At 53.1% G+C, this 23903-nt stretch overlaps 1 protein-coding gene across 3 annotated transcripts in view; it reads right to left on the bottom strand.

Annotated features, from left to right (window-relative positions):
- Positions 1-1603: 1603 nt before the first annotated feature.
- The window catches only part of IGDCC4 (immunoglobulin superfamily DCC subclass member 4), a 36306-nt gene continuing 14006 nt past the window's right edge, over positions 1604-23903 (bottom strand). Inside the window, exons 4-20 of one of the 3 annotated variants that reach the window (XM_072962216.1) lie at positions 21097-21233; positions 19682-19822; positions 16748-16903; positions 15568-15981; positions 14892-15056; positions 14204-14341; positions 13166-13336; positions 11931-12170; positions 11671-11772; positions 9903-10086; positions 9078-9205; positions 7983-8153; positions 7631-7768; positions 6748-6853; positions 6034-6262; positions 5089-5250; positions 1604-4566 (exon numbers count right to left, since the gene is read on the bottom strand). In XM_072962216.1, coding sequence (XP_072818317.1) covers positions 4147-4566; positions 5089-5250; positions 6034-6262; positions 6748-6853; positions 7631-7768; positions 7983-8153; positions 9078-9205; positions 9903-10086; positions 11671-11772; positions 11931-12170; positions 13166-13336; positions 14204-14341; positions 14892-15056; positions 15568-15981; positions 16748-16903; positions 19682-19822; positions 21097-21233 — 3202 coding nt within the window. In that variant the 3' untranslated portion in view covers positions 1604-4146. The remainder of the gene's footprint in view (positions 4567-5088; positions 5251-6033; positions 6263-6747; positions 6854-7630; positions 7769-7982; positions 8154-9077; positions 9206-9902; positions 10087-11670; positions 11773-11930; positions 12171-13165; positions 13337-14203; positions 14342-14891; positions 15057-15567; positions 15982-16747; positions 16904-19681; positions 19823-21096; positions 21234-23903) is intronic. The other 2 variants (XM_072962217.1, XM_072962218.1) reach the window with 2 other exon arrangements.

Here is a 23903-nt window from a genome sequence, read left to right as displayed (position 1 = left end):
TGTTTAATTCTTCTTTATCACAACCCTTGGTCTGAGAGTGATATGCAAATAATGGCTATTCTGCTGCATGCAAAGTGTGCAGTATCTCTCCCTATGATCTGTCAATTAACTCGGGACTGGCTCACCAGCTATTTTGGGGGTGGTCCTGGGCAGGGCAGCCTCTGGCTCTTGGTTCCCTGCTGCAGAAAACCATGCCGGGTCCAGGCACTGTAAAGATCTTAGCAGAGCAGCTGCCCACAGTGATCCTGAGATCTGTGTGGGGTGTAAGTGTGTTTTGTGTGTGACTGTTGTGCTCAGGTTTGAGTTAATGGACTGGGGGTGTTTGTGAAGGTGAGTGCCCATGTGTGGGTTTCTGAGCTTGTAAGTACCACGCCCATATGTGTGAACATGCAGCCATGGGCAATTCTGAAGACCAGAGTTAAACAAAGAAGAGTTGTTGAGCCCAGATCTGTGGAGTTGGTGGTTCACTCATCCCTTGCACCCAAGAAACTTAAAAGATGTGTGGCCGGATGGAAAAAGATCTCCAAAGAGCCTAAAAGAGTGCTATCAAAGAACACATCTTTCCCAAGTTCAAGTCTTTTTCCTAAGTGCTTGTTGTGGGAGGGAGATTATTCAGTTATTTGGGGGGGGGCGCTGGGGGGGTGTTTCCTATTCTAGGATTCTGAGTAACCTATTTTCTTTTTTTTTAGTTTTATTGAAGTATAGTTGATGTACAAAGGTATATAAGTTAAGGTGTACAATACAGTGAGCCATAATTTTTAAAGGTTATACTCCATTTATAGTTATTATAAAATATTGGCTATCTTCCCTGTGCTGTACAATATATCCTTATAGCTTTTTTTATACATAATAGTTTGTACCTCTTAATCCTCTTCCTCTATACTGCCCTCCAACCCCTCTCCCCGCTGGTAACCACTAATTTGTCCTATCTGTGAGTCTGTTTCTTTTTTGTTATATTAACTAGTTTGTCGTATTTTTTAGATTCCACATATAAGTGGTACCATATAGTATTTGTCTTTGTCTGACTTATTTCACTTAGAATAACACTCTCCCGAGTCCATCTCTGTTGTTGCAAATGGCAAGATTTCATTCTTGTTTATGGCTGAGTACTATTCCACTGTGTGTGTGTGTGTGTGTGTGTGTGTGTGTGTGTGTGTGTGTGTGTGTGTGTGTGTGCGTGTGTGTGTCTGTGTACATACCACATCTTCTTCATCCATTCATCTGTTGATGGACACTTATGTTGCTTCTATATCTTAAATATTGTAAATATTGCTGCTATGAACATTGGGTTGCATGTATCTTTTCAAATTAGTATTTTTGGTTTTTCTGGATCTATACCCAGGAGTGGAATTGCTGAGTCATACGGTAGTTCTATTTTCAGTTTTTTGAGAAAGTTCTATATCGTTTTCCACAGTGGCTGCACCAATTGACATTCCCATCAACAGTGTATAAAGTTTCCCTTTTCTCCAGATCTGGTTCAGTTCTTTCTTATAACCACCTGCTCTTTCCCTCTAAAACCAACATTTCCCACCCTGGTAGGAAATACATTTTCTAGGGTAGAAAGGCTGAGGAGATTCTAGTCATTTGGTTCCAAAAGAGAACATTTTTGGAAAATAGTTTATTAATTCATTATCAGGACAGATACATGATCAACGCCTTGGCTTAACACTAAAGAATATCATACTTGTAAGAAGAAAAAAAATGCTGGGAAAATAATTAAATAATACAGCAAAACTAAATACAGACAAATAAATGAGCAGGTACCGATTACACTTGTCATGCATCAAGAAAAAGCTTTTTAAATGAGACTCAAAAACCGTAAGGCATCAATGGTAGGTGACAAAGGGATTAATACCCTGTAAAAGGCCAATAGACTCTTTTCTAATAAAAATACTGCTATAAAGACACAAACCTAACACTTCCAAATTACCCAGAGCCCAAATCATATATAATGCTAATGAGTAATGGCCACTTTCTTATCAACTGTGAGTTATAGGCAGATACCAGATTTATTACTTATTTGCTTTTGAGAAACAATTTTCCACCCAACCTAATGGGTTATAAATTGTCTCATTTGCAGCTATTTAATTTAAACCAGAACCTCAGTGCCTGTTAAACAAGAACATGAAAAATGACTATGTGGTGTAATGCTAAGAGCCTACTGTTAAAACAGCCATTTAATTCAGGGCAGTTTTTTTTTTTTTCCTAAAGGAAAATAAACCAGCAAAATAAAATGAGGCTTTTGACCTTCAGAGCAATGATGAAACATACACAGTGATGTTAGCCACAGCAACGCTGAATGCTACAGAAATAGTACAAGTGACAATTTTGTCCTTAACGAGATACAAAACCAACATTAATAATCTTTAGTGTTATCAGAGGCTGGCTGAAGGAGGGGGAGGGGGAGGAACCGTAGGTGCGGATGTCAAACGTGAGTGACACCCGAGTGTAATAAACACAGATGCTGAAAGGGTCTGAGGAAGCTGCAACTCCGCTGAGAGACATTTCACCATTAAAAAAAAAAAAAAAGGGAAAGATAGACTGGTTATTTCTAATTTGGCCCAGAAGCCAGAGTTAACCCTTGATGTGCTGATCAGTAAGAAAAAGGATGCATTCAAGGAGAAAAGACCACAACCGCGTACTCTATGCTCCTATGAGAGGCTGAGGCGCAAAATCAAATAAATGACACTGTTTCCTCTCCACAGGAAAGAGAAGTCAAGCTTGTCCCTGTGTGGCAGGCCAAAAGATAATGACTTCAGAATTGCATTTAAAGACAAAACGAAATGAAATGAGCCCCTCACCCTTGTCCTGGGCAAAGACCTCTCTTCCAGCACCCCAGAGGAGGAGAGGACGCTCTCACCCCAACCCGATCAGCTCATGTTCAAGATGCACAGAGTGGGAAGCGGCGGGGTTTCAGAGCTCCTGATTTCCTCTCCCCTACCACCCTTCTAGCTTTAGCTGGGAAGGAAGGCCCCAAACTGCCTCCATCCAGCAAACTTGCCTTCCTGCCTAGAAGGGACGGAGTAATTTTATCCTGAGCCTCTGGGTCACGTTCCCCTTTCCTGGTCTAAGGTATGTCCTTGTGTGACTTACATTCATCCCCTCCAAGAAGAACCCACCTGTCTCAGTCCCAGGGAGAAAGATGCAAGGGAAGCTGGAAGGTCTTCTCCAAGCCTGCACTGGGCTGGGGGGAGGTGCAGTCTGCCTGGGGAGGGGGCCTTTGGAGGTACAGAGAGGAAGGGGCAGGAGGATGATGGCTGAAGTGGATGGTGGACACAAGAGTTGCACTATGGCCTCGAAGCAGACATGAGGTAGTCATGTTGTTAGGGAAGGATGCAGAGATTGAACCCCAGGCAGGAGAACCACATGACACGGTCTGAGAGAGGTGTGACAGACAGACAGGGAAACCACAGAGAGGAAAGGCGAGAGAATTAGGAAGAGATGGGCGGGAAGACGGGGAGGGCAGGTGGACTGGGAGATGGACACTAGAGGAGGGCATGGGGAGGGGGGAAGGAGGGGAGAGCAAGAGAAAGCAGATTTTCCAAACCAGGCACTTCCCCAATTACAAAATTAGATGCAGAGTCGCTCTGAGGGGGGGCCAGCGTCACCCTCTCAATTCCGGCAGTGGGGACATGGGAGATGGGGGGGTGATGCAATTAAGATGTGAGGCATTCAGAGCCTACTTGCACTCAGCCCCGCGAGACAGGGAAGTGGGCCGGGGCTGTCTCTGTCAGACAGGGCACTGGAGACACTCTCAGAGTGTGTAATAAAAAGGCTGGGTGACGGAGGTGGGAGCCCACAGGGCTGGGGATGGACCACGCTGGGGCACCGTCCTGACCTGGAAGATCAGTCAGGCTGTAGTGACCACTGCCTGGGCCAGGGTTTCCCAACTCATCAACCAGCACACACATGTTTCACACACGTGTACATCACGTATAGCCGTGCTTCACATGTGTCTCACATATCACGTGTCACAGCATGTAGGGGGAGTCAATAACCCATTTCTTCCTCTCCCCTGAGCCGAAGCACCCTAGGGGGCTCCCAATGGCTTGATGATGTTCAGTACCTGAAGGTGCACATGTGTACGTGCGTGGCCACACATGTCATGTCCCATGATCTACACGAGCCTGTCCCAAACTATGCCCTCTAGGGGAGCTCAGCAGAGGAGGAGACTGGGGCTCTGGGCAGGCCTGGGCTGTCTCCTGGAGGGCAGGGAGACTTTGGCTGGCAGCTGTTCCCAGGGGCCTCCTCCAGAGCCTCACTGGGCGGGAGGCCCGGGTAGGGGCAAGAAGAACTGGCCGCCTCTGGCAGGCAGGTAAGTCTGTCTGGCCCAGGGGTCACCTGTTCACACCCTCCCAGCTCCCTGTCTGGCCAGTCTGCCCCTTGCTCTAGATCCACAACATCCGAAGTGAGGTCAGGAGCCTCTGAAGGCAGGGCATCCTCAGGGTCCAGGTCTTGGAGGTGGAGGTCAGGGTTCCCTCTGGATGCACTAAAGTCAGAGTGGACAATGACTTCAGCCTCCACCTGGTTCCTACAGGCTGGGGGTGGCTTCTTCCTCCCGTTGCCCTGGTCAGAGCAGAGAACACAAAGACCATCGCTGAGAGTGACCATCAGAAGAATGACCATCATACTTGGTGAGGAGAAGTATGTTCAGAGTCCATTGTATGTAACATGGAAGTTGGTAAAGGTGAAGGTCCCACAGAGATGATGATCAGGTCCATGGGGAGGCAGGGAAATGCGACACATTGGCCCTTGCCCAGGAGTTCCAGAAGCACCAGACACAGCCAGGGCCTCAGTGACCAGCAGGAAGGGCTGAATGCACTCAGGCCAGGCCCACCGTCAGACCCATGGTAATTCTGCTGCAGCCCACTAGGCAGGGGAGGGACTGTCCCTAACCCAGAGAAACACAGATTCTCACAACCTGGCCTGCCCTCCACCCCCTCACCTTCCGAAGTTCCAGGGTTCTCTAGGCTAGACTTCTATCCCCAGGGAGGCTACCACCACGGTCTCCAGAGGATTCGCTACTGGCTCTTCATAAACACGGGGACCCTTCTCTTCTTTCCTCCCCCCTCCTCCCAGGACACTGACCTTTATGGCATCGTACACCAGAGCCTGCAGCAACAGCGTCTGCCCGGTTCCAGCAGGGGGCAGCAGGGCCCGGGTCAGAGCCGGCATGGCGCCTGCCTGGGGGAGCTCACAGCCTGCCCAGGAACCTGCCCAGCTCGGCCCACCTGGCTGAGCCCAGGAGATCTGCACAGGGAAAGAAGCGGGAGCACTGAGGGCGGGCTGGGAAGTTTAAGACGGGGAAGTGGATGGACCCCCCTCCACAGACTCTTGCCGCCGCTTACCACCTCCCTCCCCAAGGCTGCAGGGACGAGCACAGAGTGGGCTGAGAGCTTGCGGGTGAGTTTGAGGATGGAGAAGTCCTCCTGCAGAAAAGCCCAGAGGCTCCTGAGGCAGGCAGGGTCTCCGTCAGCACAGAGGCAGGGAAATGGGGAGGAAGGACTCAGGGGTTCGAGCTGGCTGGTCAGAGAGCTTGGAATGAGCCACCACGGCCAGCAGCGGGGGGGCGGGGGGAATTGCCTTGTGTGGGCCCACTTTATCTGGCTCGTGGGCCCACGTGGCCAAAGCCAAACTGACCAGCTTCGTTTCCCCATACTGGGGAGAGCTGGGTCTTAGGGGTCTCCCCAGCTCCCGGGATAAGGAGGGAGCTGGGTGTTCTGGCCACCCTCAGTCACCCGCAAACAGCCCGTGGGGGGCCCTCCCCTCCTCCTGAGAGCCAGGCTGACCTATTCTGCCAGCCATGGAGGCCCATCTGCTCCCCTGCCCTGCCAACCCTTTCAAGGAGGAGGGAGTGAGTGTCTTTTCTTCTGCAGCTGGCCCAGGAAGGCAGGGGGCGGGGTGGGGGGACACGACCAGGCGGGGTGGGGGGGGTGTCTCTCACAGGGTCACACATTGTGCTCTTGCGCCCCCTGGTGTCCCATTCGGGAATGAGCGGCGTGGGGCTCGGACCTACCCAGGCTCCAGGCTCACCTTTCTCTTGGAGTGACCCCGGCAGTCGGGACCACCGCCGCCCATAAGGCTGTGCACTTCAGCCCTGTCCTCGATATCTGACGGCGGTGGGGACCAGTCCTGGGGACGGGGGTGCACAAGGGACTCCAGTTCATGGGCAGCCGGGGGGCTGGGGGGGCCGAGGCGGGCTCGGGAGTACAGCGCCGGGTTCCCAGAAGTGGCCGTGGAGGACAGGCCCGGGAGGGCTTCCCTAGAAGGGAAGATGGGGAACAGGCACAGTGGTCAAAGAGTGGGGTCGGGGGGGGGACTGGGATCTAGTCCAGCTTATGTCCCTGGGCAAGTTCCTGCCCGTCTCTGGGACTTGGTTTCCTAGTCTGTACAATGAATAAGAAACTCTGATTGTTCAAAACATCTGGGACACTGCAGATGGGATCCTTCCTCCCTTGGCTCCAGGCATCTGGAGATTTGCGGTCCCTCTTTCCAAGACGCTGGCAGCTACCAAGGAAGCAGGAGAAAAGCAGCTCTGTGTCTGCCCTTGCTGAGGGGATAGGCCGGGGGCTTCCCTAAACCCACCCCTCACTCTCATGAGGACATCACCTTCAATCCCTCAATCCCCTTCATCCCATAGTCAAATTTAATGCCTAGCACAAGTCATGGCCACTTTCCTGCTCTCTCATCTCTGCAGCCCTTCTGGAAATCGCTCCTCTCTGCAGTCAGACTGGTTCCGTCACCCACCTGTGGGGGCTGCGGCGCAGGCCAGCACACATGCAGGCCAGGAGGCAGAGGAGGCCCAGGCAGACGCCCACGATGATGCCCGTGACCGAGTGCACGTCCAGAGAGTCTGGTGGGAGAGAGGGAGGGAGCAGAACAGATCAGGGACAGGAGAAGACCCAAGGTTCATAGATCAGGACTTCCCGAGGCTTTCTCCGGAGACCACTAGCCTGAGTCTCACCCTCTGGACACATGAAATCTGATGCAAGGACAGGAGGGCCCCACAGGCTCAGAGGGACCACCACAACCTCTCTCTCCAACTGTCCCTGCCATGGACATCCAGAATTTGTGGCTCCTCCCCAGCAACCTGGCCTTTCAGGGAAACACACCTCCTGCTTGCCCAGCAGGGCTGGTTTCACAGGTGTGCAACATGTCCAGTAACCCAGGGCCCACGCTTAGAAGGGCTCTGAGCTTGGGTTTATGCTCTGCCGTCACTATCTTGAAATTCTTCCTCATTAAATAAGGAGATGCTACATTTTCATTTCACACCGGGTCCTGCAAATTACAAAGCCAGTCCCGCTGCCCAACACCTCCACCACATAAAGCTCACCACCTGTCCAAGCCAGTCTTCCAATCAAAGCGATCTCCCAAAGAAACCAAGCCAGTCTCCCACAAATCTGACCTCTCTACTGAACCATTGCCGGGCCACACTCATGGCCTCTTCACGTGTGTCCTTTCCACACCTAAGTAGGAGGGCAGCTGTCCAAAACAGTGAAAGTGTAGTCATGCCCTGAGGCAGGGCTTTGGAAGAGATGACTTTAGGGTTAGAAGTCAACTCCAGAAGCCTCTGGAGACCTTGAGCTGCCCCAGGATGGACCCTCCTCCTTCCTCCCTTCCTGTCTCTTACCTGAGAGCTTTTCCTGGAGAGTGATCACATCCTGCAGGCCAGAGAAGGGCCCGGGCCCCACCTCTGTGCGCGCCCCCATCTTGAAGAAGTACCTAGTGTCGCTCTCGAGGCCGTGTACCTCAGCACTGAAGATGTTCCCTGGGGGCAGAGGGAGGCAGGGAGAGCAGAGTTGGTGAACTGGGTCGGGGTGCGAGGCAGGGATGCGCTGGGAAGCAGCACTGAAAAGATCTGCTTCTCCCACTCAGGCAGTGGCTTCTGCCTGCTCCGAACAAACGCAGCCACTGGGGAGGCTGGTAAGTGGGGAGAGGGTGGGGAAGCTCTTGCTCAGATGCCCTGGGGTGGGAGCCGTCACCCTCTGTGGTGAGCAGGGTCCACTGGTGCTCGGGCTGGGTGTGGTTGCTGCTGTAGAGAATCAGATACTCCACGATCTCGCCGTTGGGCTCCGTGGGGGGGCACCAGTGCAGCCGAACGGTGGACGGTGTCAGGGGGCTCAGGCGCAGGTCAGATGGGGGCGTCGAGGGCCCTGGGGTACAGGGAAGGAGATGGGGAGAGGCAGGGTCACTGAGAGCCCAGCTCGGGGGGGCAGCTGGGAGCCAGGGCATGAGGGCATGGCCTCCCTCCTTCCTCCTGTACTGGAACAAGCCACAAAGCAAAGTGAGGTCTGGCCTCTCATTGGGGAATTCCTGGAAAACAGTTCACCACCCTTCTATCCTCTCAGAAGCAGAGCTCCGCCAACTTCCATACCCAAATACCTCCAAGGATTGAAGACACTGTCTGATACTCTAAAGGCCCTGGGGGTAGAGCTCAAAAGTTTTTGGAAAGCTTACATTTTAGTTTGAACTCTCACACTAAGTTTGCCATCTATTCGATGGTGAAGTTTAATATAAAAAGTATTTGAAATTATTTGTCATTTAAGGTTCCTGACTCCCCTTGCCACCCCAAATCTTCAAGTAAAGTTGGTTGATGCCCTGTGTAGCCTCTGTCTATGCCTGCCCCTGGCACAGGTCCTCTATGGACCTGGGAACCCCAATGTGAGAAGTACCACCTTGGAAGACTTTGTGTTTTGTTTTTAGAGAAGTTGATCCTCACGGGGCAGGGGTGAATGAGGAAGGATGAGAAGCAGGGACATAAGGTGACTGGGGAGTTGGGAAGGGACAGAGATTTGGGGGTTCAGGTTTTTGAGGCCAACCAAGGGCGGGATGGGGACCCAGGGCTCTGAGGCATCTCAGAGCCACAGCATCATGGGCTGCCAGAACCCTCCTTTAGATCTTAAGTTATTAGGTCTAGGAGCAAATGGTTAGGACCAGCATAGGACTGGCCTACATAAATGCAAATCAAATGACAGACACTTATGGGGTTCTTGGGGGCGTTTCAGAAGAGGACTGCTGGGGCAAGTAGGAGTTTGGTGAAAGATGGACTGGTGGCCAGAGGGCTGAGGGCCACTTACGGTCAGGCAGGGTGGAGCGCTCCACCACAGAGCCAAAAGGCCCATCCATGTCCACGCCGTGGGACTGAACTGCAAACTCGTATTTGGTGAATGGCTTCAGCCCGCCGATGAGAATGTCTTCTCCAGAACTGCCGAGGCGAGAAACACGACAAGTACTCTCAGGGACACCCTTCTAGCAAGGCAGGTCCCTCCAAATCTACTCTCCTACCCCAGACCCACCCCAGCCCCTACGCTGGACAGGAAATCTGCTCCCTGGCATGGGGGCCACTAACAGCATCCAGAGAACCTGCAGAGAGGCCTGGATGTACGCTGTTCTCAGGATATCAGGCGCCATGTCCAAGCCCCAAGCCAGGCCTGCTCTTCAGAGAAACATTCCTGGATTAATCCATGTCATTTCCCACCCAGGGAACTACCTCTGATACATCTTTTCCTTGACTTAATTTTACTTTAGCTGCAACTGTATATATCCATTGCTTTTTTATGCTGTTTCCTCTGCCAACCTAACAGCTCCCCAGGTCAGGGTCTTCGTCTCCCCATCCAACTGGGGGCCTCTCAGGACAGCAGCTGGACAGCTTTTCTCTGTCTTCTGAGGTTGAGGAAATAGGTCTGTGCTGCCTCACATTTCCTAGGGTCGAGTACAAGGCTCTCCTGTGAGGGGATAGGATTGGACAGACTCCCCCTTTCCACCTGTCACCATCAGGTCATCAGACCCTCAACGTGCCTCTAGTTGAACACGTGAGTCATGAAATGTCCCTAAACCCCCAGGACCTTCTTCCCCATCGCCTGCTATTCCTCCCTCTTCACAGCATTAGTCCCTCCTCCCACCTGGTGTAATAGGTGACCAGGGAGGCATTCCTGAGCCCCCAGGGGCTGAAGCGCACAGTGTAGTTGACAATCTTGACCGTGGTGAAGTCTGGCTTTTTCCACCGAAGCCAAATGGACGTGGAGCTGTTTGATTCCGCATGGACGTGGGCCGGAGGCAAGGGTGGCCCCCTCTGGATGGGCAGGTCTGGAGGGTGAATATTAGAGCGTGGGGAAGGGAGGGAGGATGCTCATCCCTAAGCAGGTACAGTGGTTTGCGGTTCCCAAGTTTCTTTTACCCTTTCTCTTTTGATCCTGTGAATTGGGTGGCATCATTCCCATTTCACAGATGAGGAAACTGAGGGCCCTGAGAATTTAAGTGATTTTTGCCAAGGTCATACAGACAGCAGACTGTGGAACACTAGTCTGTAAGACTGTAACAGAGTGAGACAGCAAACCATGGTAATTATGAGCATGGATTTGGGAGCCAAGCTGCCCTGGGTTCAAATTCCAACTCTCCCACTTACTGTGTGACCATGGAGAAGTTAATTAAACTTTCTGTGCCTCCATTCCCTATTCTGTCAGCGGGGCTGATAATAGTGCCTATACCTCATAACGGTTGTTATGAGGATTAAGTTAGTAAATATTTGTGAAGTGTGTAGAAAAGTGTTATGGCCTAAACGTTTGTGTCCCCCAGAGCTCATATATCGGAAATCTGAACATATGGTGGAGCCTTCATGCATCAGATCAGTGCCTGTCTTAGCCTGTTCCAGCTACTACAACAAAGACCCATAGATTGGATGGCTTAGAAAGAACAGCAATTTATTTCTCACGGTTCTGGAGGCCGGACTCTGAGATCAAGGTGCCAGCATGGTCAAGTGCTGGTGAAGGCCCTCTTCTGGGTTACAGACTGCCAACTTCTCATTGCATCTTCAGAGCAGAAAGGTGAAGCAAGCTCTCTTGTGACTCTTACCAGGGAGCTAATCCCATTCATGAGGGCTCCACCCTCATGACATCATCTAATCCTGATTATCTCTTAATATATCACATTGGCAGGTAGGGTTTCAACACATGAATTCTGGGGGGACACAGATTTGCAGCCCATAACAGTGCCCCTTATGAAAGGAGACTGCTGAGAACTCTCCAGCCCTCTCGGCCATGTGAGGACCCAGTGAGAAGACGGCCTATGGCCCATGAACCAGGAAGCTGGTCCTCACCAGACACTGACTCTGCCAGCGCCTTGATCCCGGACTTCTCAGCCTCCAGAACTGTGAGAAATAAATGCTGGTTGTTTAAGTCACCCCATCTGTGGTGTTTTGTCAGAGCAGCCCAAACCTAGACCCTGAGCCTCAGTTTCCTGGTGGGCCACATTCCCCTCCCTGCCTAGAGCAGAGGGATAATCTGATGGACAGTGTGATGTGGGTGGATGCACTGTTTAAAGATCAAACTTGGGTTCAGAAGTCACTGATGAACCATGGGGTTTCTCTCTGTTCAAACTTTCCAAAGTAGCCCAGCTCATGGATAATGAAAACTCTCTAGCAGACCTAAAAGAGGCACAAACTGGAGCTTTTCTGCGACAGAGGCTGTCTGGACCTGGAAGAGCCTAGCAGAGTGGCTTGGGGCAGGGAGGAGGGAGAGGGAGGTGGGGGGTTGCCTGGTGAGTACAGTTTGTAGCCAGAGGCTGAAGCTTCCAGATGGCCTGCCCACCAGGGCTGGCCCAGAGGAAAGGGGAAGGCAGCCATGCACAGACCCCTCGGCAGAGCCCTCCTCCCCGCTTCCCCAGCCCCCTCACCTGGCGTGGGAGCCTTCTCTGTCTTGCCCTTCCACACTGCCGCATAGCCGTCCTCATGTTTGTTGAATGCCACCAGCTTCACCTCGTACAGCCGGCCAGGGACTGGAGAAGGTTATGAGGGTGTCACTCACTGGCTAGAGGAGCCTCTGAGGTCATTCTCTCATCCCCAGAGAGAGTCCATCTCCAACCACCAGCCCAGCTTGTCCAGTCCCCGACTAAAGCTATGTCCATCTCATTCCCTACCCCCCGGCCCTCCTCACCTAGCTGGGTCAGCTCATACTGTTTCACTTTCTTCTTGAGCCGGACAGGCCCCACATCCCAAGCCTGGTCTCCACGGCCCCCTGGAGGGCTCTCACCATTGGCCTCCTCCTCCTCTGTCCCCACCTCCCGCCAGTATAGCTTGTAGCCAGAGATCTGGGCGGGGTGAGGGGGCGGCTGCCACGACACGACCAGGGACTCCATCCTTGCCCGTACCTTCAGCTCTGCAGGGGCAAAAGGGACTGGAGGCAGAGGAGCAGGAGGGGAGGAGGGGTATGAGAATGGGGAGAGAGGAGGAGAGGCCAGGGATGGGAGAGGGGGAAGGGGCAGGTGGAAGCAAAAAAGCAGGAAGACAGCATTGAGTGAGAGCCTTGTCAGCCTTCTTCCAAAGCATCACCACTCAGCCAGCAGCCTAAGCGCCGGGTTCAGTCTGGAGGAGAACTCACTATTCCGCCAGCCCAGAGTGCTGGGAAAGCAGGAGTGTCTCCAGGGCATTTGCAAGGAGGTTAGCAAGGAGCACCTCTGGGGCAGGGCTGACACAGAGCAGGGCTCTAGAATTCTTCTGAAGGAACGACTGCATAGATATTGGTTTGGAAGGGGATCATAGGGTTTGCTGAAGCTGGGAAGGAGGGATGGAGCCATTGAAGTGGGGAGCCCAACTTGGAGCCTAAGAGAGGGGTGGCTTACTACAGCTCAGATGCTATTCTAAGCACTTTGTACCATGTATTGTAACTTGACTCTCACAGCCCTATAAAAGAATGAAATACTATTACCCCTATTTAAGAAAACTGAGGCTCAGAGAAGTTAAGTAACTTGTTCAAGGTCACACAGATAGTATATGCTATGGGTCTGGCTGCATTTAATCCCTCTCAACCCAACCCACAACAATCACAATCTTGGAAGCAGTTACTATTTAGCAAGTTCTGACTGTACTAAACACTCTGTCTACAATACATTCATTAATCCTCACGCCACGCCTGACAGTAAATGAAGACTTAGAGTTGTGAATGGTTTGTCCAAGGTCTCACAGCAGACGGAAGGGACACATGAGCCCAGGGGTGTCTGCAAAGGCCAGCTCTTTGCCACTTTACCCCCATCCTCCCCTGCCCATCAAGCAGGGGGAGCCAGGGAAGGTCTCTGATGGAGGGAGCGATTGGGTTTGGGTGCCAAGCGCACACTGACACCCGTACAGTCACGCACATCGCCCCCCCCGCCCCCGTCCCCTCTGATCCCGTACCGTGGCTCTGGTTATGCATACTGGGCGTCCTGTGCTGCATCCACTGGGAGGGGGCCCCATAGCCGGCCCCCGTGCCAGCCGAAATCCGCACTTGATACACCTTGTTGGGCTGAAGTGAGTTCAGTGTAAAGTGTGTCTCGTTCCCCGGAACCTCGGTGGAGAACATCTGATCTGCCAGGACAGAAAAGACTGGCTGCTGGGTGGCCACCTAAGGACCACGAGTCCTAAACTCCTCTCCACCGACCCTTCCACCTCGGATCCTGAGTCCTCAGGGCCCATCGGAATCCGAGGTTTTCTCAGCGCTGACCCCTCAGTGCCAGGATGGACTCCCCGGCTCCAGGGCTGGCTCAGGTGGGGAGAATCACAGCAGGCACTCCCCACGTCCCCAGGAGCTGTCAATGACCCCCCCCACACACACACACACCAGGGTGCAGGCACAAGGGGTTGGCTGTGAAGACCATCAAGCACCGCCCACCTTCCAGAGCCCTGAAGACCACCCAAGGATGCTGTCTCACCCTTCCCCCCTTCCCCACCCTCCCCCTGGCCCCCAGCCTCTTGCCTTCTGATTCTTTATGCCTTTCACACCCCCACCCCTAGACTCCCGACACCTGCCCTAACACCCCCCCAACCAATGCCTCATTTCCCCCAGTCCCACAAGCACACCCTCCACCTCCCTATCGCTCATCTGCTTTTTCAGCTGGAAGGGACCCCAGAGATTACCTGGGTTACCTGCCTGACTTCACAGATAAGGAAACTGAGGCAGGGACTGACAGGATTATCCACTGCAGCTGTAGAGGAGGTGGGGCTAGACCCCAGGCCTCCTCCTGTCTTGAGCTCGCCCTCTTAGCCTTCTCTTTCACTCCTGCCCTCCCTCCCCCTCGGCCACACTCCCCTTTTCCAGGTTCACCTTGCCCTCTTTCTGCTCTCCCTACTTTCCTTGGACTTCCCACTGCTCTGCTCAGGTGCCCAGCTGCTCTGACCAACCCTTCGTATCAGTGATTCCCAGCCAGGTGGAGCCCACACCTCGCCCCCACTCACCTTCCTTTCCCAAACCGTACTCTATCTTGTACTTCACCACCTGCCCATTGCTCAGGCTGGGAGGCAGGGGCAGCCACGCCACCCTGATGTCCGAGGGGTTGGGGCTGGACAGGGAGAGCTGGGGCGCTGCACTGGGGACTGAGACAGAAGAACATCAGCATGAGCTCTGCTCCACCGACGTGGAAGGTGAGGCCCAGGAGCGGTCAGAGACTTGCCCAGGTCACACAGCAAGTCAGAAGGAGGCTCAGGACCAGGATCTGAGGGAGGAAAGGGAGCCTCTCAGGGGAGCCCCAAGCTGGAGTTGAGGGGACATCCTTCCCACCCCAAAGCCAGAAAAGGGTTGCGGGCACAAGCTTCTGCATCCACTGGGTTGTCACTGGCTCCTGCCTGACTGGATGACGGTACGTGGGTATAGGGAAGAAGGGCCATGTGATTTAGGTAATCATGAGACCTGGGTTCAAGTCCCAGCTGTACTACTGACCTTGGGCAAGTCACTCATTTTCTGGGCCTCAGTTTCCCCGATTGTAAATCAGGGAGAAGAACCCTTGCCTACCCCCTTACAGGGCACAAAAGATGACACCAAGCATGTAAAAGTGCCTTGGTGTACACTAGTAAAGAGAAGCTGAGCTACCACCCCCAGGGAATTCACTGGGCCCCAAGGTGCCCACTGCAGGTGCAGAGGCCCTACCATCATCCAGCGTGTGGACCAGCGCTGGGGTGGAGGTGCGGCTGGCCCCCAGCTGCGAGTAGGCCACTACGTAGAACTCGTAGTCTGTGTTGGGTTCCAGGTCCCGAACCTGCAGCTCAGTGGTGTCATTGTTCACTGCAAACTGATACTCCACGTTGTCCATACCTGAGTGGGGACATAAGGGACAAAGGGACTGTCACTGGGCCACCCCAGGGACCTGTCAGCTGGAGGCTGTCGAAGGATCCTTCATATTGTCCCAGTCTCCGAAATAGCCTTACTTATAGCTAAGTCATCCCAGATAATCTGAGTTGCGGAGTATATACTCTCCTGACTTCTAGTCTCGGTGTATTAACTCCTCCACTGGTTCTTTCTGGCTTCTAACTGAAGTGACTTTTCCTGCGGTTAATGAAATGGTTCCAGGAATGCGAAGGCACCTTCCCTGGGAGGAGAAGCATTCCCTCTCTCCTCTCGCATAACAGACTGTGGCCAAGGGGTAAATGCACTGACCCATATCTGCACAGATCTCTCCTGTGGGTTCCCACCCCACCCCATCCAATCCCCAAAGATACCCACCAGGCAGCCCCTCAGTCATCCAGTCTGTGCTTCCCGCGCCTCCCTCATCACGCGCCCCTGCGTAGGCCTTTGCTGGGGCGTCTTGGTCCCCCGGAAGACGTACCTCGTGCCTTCTGGTAGTGGAGGGAGAAGCCAATGATCTGCTCGCTGTGCAGCTCGGGCCGCTCCCAGGCCACCAGCACGGAGGAGCTGCTCAGCGGCGTGGCGGTGACCCGCGTGGGGGCGCTGGGCAGCCCCTCTCGCACCACGACTGCCAGTGGCGCGGTGGCGCACGCGGTGCCCGCGCTGTTCTCGGCCACGCATTGGTAGTAGCCGGCGTCCTGCAGGCCGATCTGTGTGATGACCAGGCTGCCGCCGCCGCCCTGCACCTTGACGCGCCCGTTGGGCCGCAGCGGCGCCCCGTTGTGCAGCCAGCGCAGCGCGGGCCTCGGCTCCCCGGACGCGCGGCACACGAAGCGCGCGGTGCTCGCCCGCGTCCGTGACAGCGCCTCGGGCGCCTGCGAGATGGCAGGGGCGGCTGCGGGCGGGGAGGGGGACGCTAACTGCGCGCTCGGCCACCAGGGGCCCTGCCCCCGCCCCCAAACACCTGACGACTCCCACATCCCCTCCACTCACTCTAACCTCTCCCTGATTCACCCGTCCCCGCCAAAACACTCTAAGCAGCGCAGCCATAGCTCTCTTCCTGCCCCTGCCCCACAATGACCATTCTATTCTCCCCGAATTGTTCCCCAGGCCTCCTCAGCCTCCCCAAAATACCCTGGCTCTTCCAGGATCTCATCGCATTCCCGCACTTACACTTCCTTCTCCCTTACCTCCCTGTATCCTACACCTATCAGATTTATCCCTCTGCCAGCCCTGAGCGACCCTGTCCCCCAGTTTTCTCCACCAAGACTACTCCATCTCCCCCCAAAACCTCAGTCCCACCCCTCCCCATTACCCCACCCAGAACACCCCTCCACACCCCCTCAATCACCCAAGCCGTTTCCTAATCACTCCTCTCCTCTCCCCATTTAACTCCCCTCACTCCATCATCCTCCGATCTCTTCCCACCACTTCCTCTCCTCTAATTACCTAGCCTTTCCCGCACCACGAAGTACTCCTCCTCATGAGCTCGACCCCCGTAACCCTACCCCTTTTCATCCTCCAGTATCGCCCTTAAGTCCCTCTAACACACCCAGCTGCCCATTTCCCCCCTCCCCAGTCCTCCCTCCCTCGGCCCCAGCTCACCCTCCCCAATCCGATCTCCCCCACATCTGCTCTCCGCCCCCCCCACCCCCCCTCACCCAGCACGCGGAGCTCGGCAGCGGCGGTGGCAAAGTAGCGCGTGCGGGGCTTGTTCGCTCGGCAGACGTAGACGCCAGAGTGCCGGGGCTGCGCGCTGGTGATTAGTAGGTTGGTGCGGCCCAGAACGATGACATCCGTGGAGATGGGCTTCCCATCTGCGGGAGGAGGGAGAGCGCTAGAGGGGGGAGCTAAGGGCTGCCTCTCCATCCACTCTCCGGACCTCGTGGAAGGGCGGCGGTCCTCTACGCCCAAGTTAAGAGAACGCAACGGCCTCTGGTTGGGATCTCATTTCCTCTACTTTCCGATGGCATTCTCCGAGCCCTAGTGTCTCTGTCTGTAAAATGGGGAGATAGTCTGTAGCTGGAAGGGCTGGCTGTTTTGAGGGTGGAATGAATAAGGTCTGTGAGTTTGCCAAGCACCATGTAGGCACATAATAGGTGCTCGGTACACTCATCAGTTGTTACTACTACCATCATTATTAAATCCCTTTCTCTTAAGAAGGACACACTCCTCCATATGGGCTTAGGCCAGTGCTATGATAAGATATGGCTGGAAAGGTCTGACCAGAGCCAAACATTTGAATACACACAGACTTTTATCTTGATGTGAAATGAAAACCATTTAAAAACCCCTTGCCTTATGGACATAAACAGAAAATCCAGAGAAGAAATGCAAATGGGCAAGAAACAAAAAAGTCTGCAACTTCACATGATCAAAGAAACGCACATCAAAACACAGATGTTCATTTTCACCTATCAACTCGGGAAAGTTTTTAAAACCAGTATGCTGCAACACTGAAGAAAGAGTAAATGCTGACAGGGCTAGACAGGGGCTCCACCTTGACCTTGAAGCCAGGGATTCCAGTGTGGGCACCCATGCTGGGGAGCTGTGAATAGGGCAGATCCCTGCAGTCTTAACCGTAGTAGTGGACAACTGGGAAGGACTGAAAAAGTCAATAGTAGGAAATAGCTAATTAAATTATGGCTAAATCCGAATGATGGAATATCACAGTTATTAGAATTATTTTTTGAAAAAGTTTCAAAGATGGGGAGATGCTTATGATACACTATTGAATGAAAACAGGACTTGGAACTGTAAATACAGCCTGCTTTCAATTTGAGGCAAAAATGTACATATGCATAGGAAAGAAGTCTGGAAGAAATACACTCATATGTTAACAATTTTAATCTCTGAGTGGTGGGATGTTTTCTGTTTCTGCTTTTCCCTAGTTTTCTACAATGAATACGTACAACTTTTGCCATCAGAAGAAACCAAATCAAAACAAAACAAAAAAGTCATGCCCCCTCCCCTGACTTAGTAGGGTAAATTCCTAGGAAAGGTATAGTGCCCAGGGTCAGGAATGAAGTCCTTTTCCAGCCTCTCTCTTCCCAGTCTCTGTCCAGGGATGCTATTAGCAGAGTTTTTCTAAGTGAGATCCCTGAGCCAGAGGTGTCAGGACCCTCTTGGGATAGCATATATCCTTACCATGCACACAAATCACAGAATCACAGGAGACCTTGTTAATAAGATGCAGAAGCCTATGGCACCTCAGATACTACACTTCTAACTATGCCTAGGAGGTAGGCCCAAAGACCAAACTTTTGGTAGCAAGGACCTAGGGCATTTGTTAAGCATTAAGAATCCTGGGTCATAACTCTTGAGGCGTGAAGGGAGGGAGTCTGCGGTTTCAAGATGCTCCCTAGGTCACCCTGATGCCTGGTCAGGATTTGAGAAACATTGATAACAGAACTTCCAGGCAACCCCAGTAATAGTACGAGGGTCCTGCTGGCCCCAGGATCCCCTTAACTAGGCAAGTGTCACAGGTCCAATGAGGCTGGGCAGGTCACAGAGGCGCAGACACCAGCGCTGTTCTTTCTCATCACCTCGGTGGGGGTACATAGCTGGTTTATTATTTTCCTTTAAACTCTCTGTATTCATCATTATATATACTTGAATGTGAGACACAAAATTACAAAAAGGAGGCAGTGTAGGGTAACAGACTGAGCCAGGGAAGAAGGGTAAAGAGAGTTGAGCTTAAGACTTACTTCTGCCGTCAACTCGGGACAAGTCACGTCTTATGGACAAATGGAAACAAAAATAATCCTAGCTTTTCCTCCCTGCAGGGCTGCAGGAGTAGTGTCCCGGAAAGTGAGCAGGCTCTAAAGTTTGGGTTTTAGCTTTCCACCTGCCTCTCTGAGCCTCAGTTTCCTCGCCTGCCCCCTGGGAATAATAGCCCTGGCGCCTGCCCTCCTCCCAGGAGCTCTGGGAGGCTCCGGCAGGAGAGTGAGTTGCATGCAAGGCGACGTTTGGCCCAGCACTCTCGTTACCCTGATAGCATCTCCTGTAATACAGTCCCACTTGGCACTCATCACTTGCTGCCTGATGCTGTCAAGCCTCTCTTCATGGGTGTGTGTTTATCTTGCTCACACAGACTGTGAGTTCAGAGCGTGGCACCGCATCCCGCCGACTCTCATCCAGGTATTTTATTCACTGTGCCAGCATGAAGCCTGGCACACAAAGGTGGCAGCACACTGGGTGGACCAGGAGGTGCTGTGCAGTTAAACAGATCAGCAGTGGGTCCTAGTTCCACCCGACTCGCTGGCACCTTTCTGCTGCTCTCACACACTATTGTGAGGACTGGAAACATGTAAGGTGGAGAACCGAGCCCACTGCCCATCTTCAGTAAGGTCTCAAGCATGATTTTGTGAGTGCCAGGCTTAGCGCGCTTCATTCATAAAGGAAACCTGCTACACGGATTGATGATTAAATTTGCCCAGGTTCCCCCACCCACACTCAGCCCTGGGAGAGGAGTTCCTGCCACATCAAAGGTCGGTGACTGTGGCAGAGTCACCCTTACAGCTCTTTGACTTGGGGATGCGTGAGATGCCACACCCTCCCTCTCCCGTGACCTCAGGTCCCCTCCCTCCACTTACCCTGTCGGACCCAGGACACGAAAGGGGTGGGGTCAGCCGAGGCCACACACTCCATCACCACACTCTGGCCAGACACCACGGTGGTGTTCTCCGGGGCTGCCACAATGACCACGTCCTGCCCTGCGGTGGATGCCAGGGACCCTGGAGAGAGGGCAGGTCAGCAGGCAGCCTTACCATCAGGCATCTTCACATGCAGTACCTCACCTGATGCTCACAGTCACCTGGTGAGGCAGGTGGGGCAGGGAGCAGTCAGGGTTGCATCTGACAGATGGAGAAAGCAGCTGCGTAGCTCAGCAGAGCTGGGACAGGAGCTCAGAGCTCTTGCTCTTGGAGCCAGGAAAGGAATAACCCGGCCTCCGACACATCACCCCATTCTTCCTGTCAGATCAAACCCACCCTCCGGGCAGAGGACTGGCAGGGCCATGAGTAGACTTGGAGTCCGGACTTGCAGTCAACAGTCATAGTTTCTAGTTCCAGTGCTGCCATCAGTGCGCTGTGTGACTTTGGGCAAGTCCCTTCTCCAGAGGGCTTCGGTTCCCATCTGGGAAAGGCAGAGGTTGGGCTCGAGTTTCTGCCAGGTTGGCAGCCCCCCAACACTAATTCCCTGCCAAGTTCTCAGCGTGACCCTGGGTCCCTGGGTTTATATGCTGAATACCCGACTTGTCCAGTAGGTGGAGGCAGAGACCCCGGGAGCTGGAGAGACAGCAAATCAGACTGAGAGAGAGCAGCTCACCAGCTAAGCCAGGGAAGCAGGGTGGGAGGGGAGGAGGCCAGGATGGGAAGAGATGTGTGGAGGGGTGGGAGGTGGAGGGAGATGCCATGGCAAGTGAGGGGCCCTTGGGGGAGGCCTGAAGTGAGATCCAGCGAGTACCCACTAGGCACCAGGCACTTCCCAACCCTATCTCAGCTATCCTCACCACCTCCCTGAGCTGGACATTTGATAAGGAGCCCAGGGTCACGCAGATGGAGAGTAGAGAAGCCAGGATTCAAGCCAGGTCATTCTGACCCCAAAGCCTGCGCCCTTCCTACTGCATCACACTGGGACAAGAGCTTTTCAGAGAAATGCAGAAAACAGGAGCCCCAGACCACAGGGAGCCAGTGCCCAGCAAGTGAATCCCCCAGTGCCCACAGCATTCGGGGCACACAGGTGGGCGAGGACTAGGGCTTCAGGGCACCACACCCATCCTCAGACGCCTCACCTCTTAAGCCCTGCAAGTGTCATCCAACCCAAAGGGAACACACAGAGCCTCTGTAGGAAGGGAGCCCTGGACCAGGAGTCTTGGGTTCCTGCCCCAGTTTTATCTCTGACTCGCTGGGTGGCACTGCCTTCTCTGGGCTTCATCACCTCCCTGTCACCTAAATGAAGGCAAGACTCCAGAAACCCCCAGGTTTCCCTGCCCATCCAGCCCCCTTACCTCTGCGGGCCACGTGGAGTAGGGCCTCCTGGCTGATGCTCTGGTGGGCCGAGTTGGTGGCCACGCAGCGGTAGGAGCCGGCATCACTCTCCTGAACATCCAGGATCTGGAGGACCCCGTTGGGAAGCGTGATGAGCCTTGGGAAGGGGCAGAGGGCACCTGTGAGGTGGGCAGGAGCTCTGCAGGGAGGGTGGCTGTGCCCAAACTGTCCTGGGCCCACCTCCCCTCTAGCAGCTCACTTTCAAGCTTCCTTCCTAATAAAAGAAATGCAAATTGAAACTACAATATACCATTTTCATCTATCAGATTAACAAAGGTCAAAAGGTTTCAAAACACCCTTCATGGATGAGGGATTGGGGGAAGGCAGTCCTGCCTTGTTGGTGGCCATACCAACTGATACACCCTCTTCCAGGGGCAAGCTGGTGATATCTTAAAATCAAAGCTGCATGTGCCTTTTGACCCAGCAACATCACTTCGAGGACTTCATGCCATGGATATTCTCATACACATACACAAAAACGCACGAAAATGATACTCACTCCAGCACGGTCTATAATAGCAAAAGACTGGAAACAATCCAAGAGTCCATCTGTAGGGTGGGAATTAGCTAAATCTGTTTGGATACATTCATACAATGGAATGCTAGGCAGCTGTTAAAAGGAGGCAGCTCCATGTGGGCTGATATAGGACCATCTCCAAAATGTGTACCGTACAGGACCGTGTATAGGGGATGCGTTCACTTATATGTTTGCACTGAATGTCCTTGGTCATCGTAGTTGTCTCTAGGGAGGGGACCTGGGAGCCTGGGAGCCTGGGAGCCTGGGAGCTGTCAGTAGGAGACGTTTTATTATATAAACTTCTTTATAGTTTGAATTTGTTTACCCCTGCCTATATTACCTCCCTCCTCCCCTGATAAAATCCCTCCTATCTCATCTGACCCCCAAAACAAGCCCAAGAGATAGAGAGGATCACAGACTTCATTTTATTGGTGACAAAACTTGGAGGTCTTAAGTCTTGGAGGGAGTAGGGTATTTTCCCAGGGTCTCACAGCTGGGGCAGAATTAAAACTGGAACCCAGGTCTTCCGGTGCCAAATCCCATGTTCCTTCCGCCTGCCTGTCTCAGCAGCCATTAGATGGCCGAGAGTGCCAATGGAAGGGACGTGGTCCTCAGCAAGCCCCTGTCAACACGTACGTGACTGCGGAGGGGCAGGACGGATGAGGGTGGTGCTCTCTGCCCTTTTGGTTAGATAGCTGGAAAGTGGTTTGGGCTAGAAGGGCCCAGAGACACTGCTTGAGACACAATGCAATCCAAGGTAGGGCAGTGTCCAGGGAAGCCGGGGTGGTGGGGAGCAGAATGGGCTCTGGCCCAAGCAGGGTGGGGAGTGGGTCCTCCCGAATCCTCTAGCTGGGACCCCTGCAGGGTCAGCTCGAGGGTGAGAGTTCAGTTTCTCACCAGAACAAATGGTGCTGGTCCCTGGATAATAGGCTGGGCCGAGGTCAGGGAGGGAATGGGGCAGCTGTGCACTTGGTGAAGATCCCTTGGCTCGTGGGGAAAGCGGGCTATGAGAAAATCTAAACACAGGAGAGGAGAGCTAGCTCGAGGGTGTGGGGAGAGAGTTCTGGCCATAGGCCTGGAAATCTGCTGTGGCCCAAAGACTTAGACAAAAAACGTGAACCTGCATCACTCCTTCCTTCACCCCACAGGCACATTCACCTCTGCCCCAGCATCTTACCCTCAGCTCCAAGAGCTGCGGGGGCCAGCCGGGGAGAGGGGACAAGGAGGCACAGGGTGGCTGGAGGGAAAATCCTGGGCCAGGACCCAGCCTGCTGCCATGGAAAACTCAATGGAAAAGGACAGCAGGACCCATCTGGGAAACCAGGCCCCCATCCCCAGCCAGGTCTCCCCCATCTAATATTCTCTGCCTCTTAGACCCTTCCTCCTGCCTCAGTCAAGCTAGCTGAGTGTGCCGGCAGGGTTCCCACCAGGAGCTGCCCACACTCCCTAATCCTAAATTTTCCCAGTCTTTTCAGGGAAATTGTACCCATGAGCTAATATTTCCCTTGACAAGTAACACTGCCTTAATTATGTATGTTGAAGGAACAAAGGAATGAATGAATGAAGGAGTGGGTACCTTTTCTCAGGAGTGGTGCAGTTGCTACAGCCAACAGAAGTGAGACGGAACCTCTTTCAATATTTATCTAAAATCTTTTCTAAAAAAAAAAAAACTTTTCTATTCTGTTAAAATGTGTTTTTAAAAGCTCTGCCCTTGGAAGGATGGCCAAGATATATTGGTTAGTGGGGGTGGGGGGGGGGAGGAATCACAAAACAATGTTTATGAAGCAATTCTATTTTTGGAAAATAGATAAATGATACGCTAGGATGTGTGCAGGAAAAGTCAAGGATGGCAAAGCTCACGTCATTCATGGAGGTTTTCTCTGGGGGCAGGATTACTGTGGACTCCTGTCTGTTGTGTTTTAAAAATGTTTTGTTATAGTGAATATTTATCAGTGTGGAAATATAAAACTTAAAAAAAATTTAAATGGAAAAAAAGCATGTGCGCTTGTACATTTGTTTTGTAACTCCTGGCTTGAATAGAGAAGCGGCTGTGGCACTGTGAAGAGAACTGGTTCCAACATATGTGATTTTAGCAGATGACATCACGTGTCTGGGCCTCAGGTTTCTCATCTGCAAAATGGGTTTCATTATTCCTGTCCTGCCTACTTCACACCCCCAATCCTGTTAATGTGGTATGAACTCACATTAGATAATCGTGTTCAGCCGGTAGGTGACTTTTCCCTGCTTTAA

Source organism: Vicugna pacos, chromosome 6, assembly GCF_048564905.1.
Source record: "Vicugna pacos chromosome 6, VicPac4, whole genome shotgun sequence".
NCBI classification, from domain to species: Eukaryota; Metazoa; Chordata; class Mammalia; order Artiodactyla; family Camelidae; genus Vicugna; species Vicugna pacos.
The sequence above is the reverse complement of the archived record's forward strand: the minus strand, read 5'-3'. Positions and strand labels throughout refer to the sequence as shown.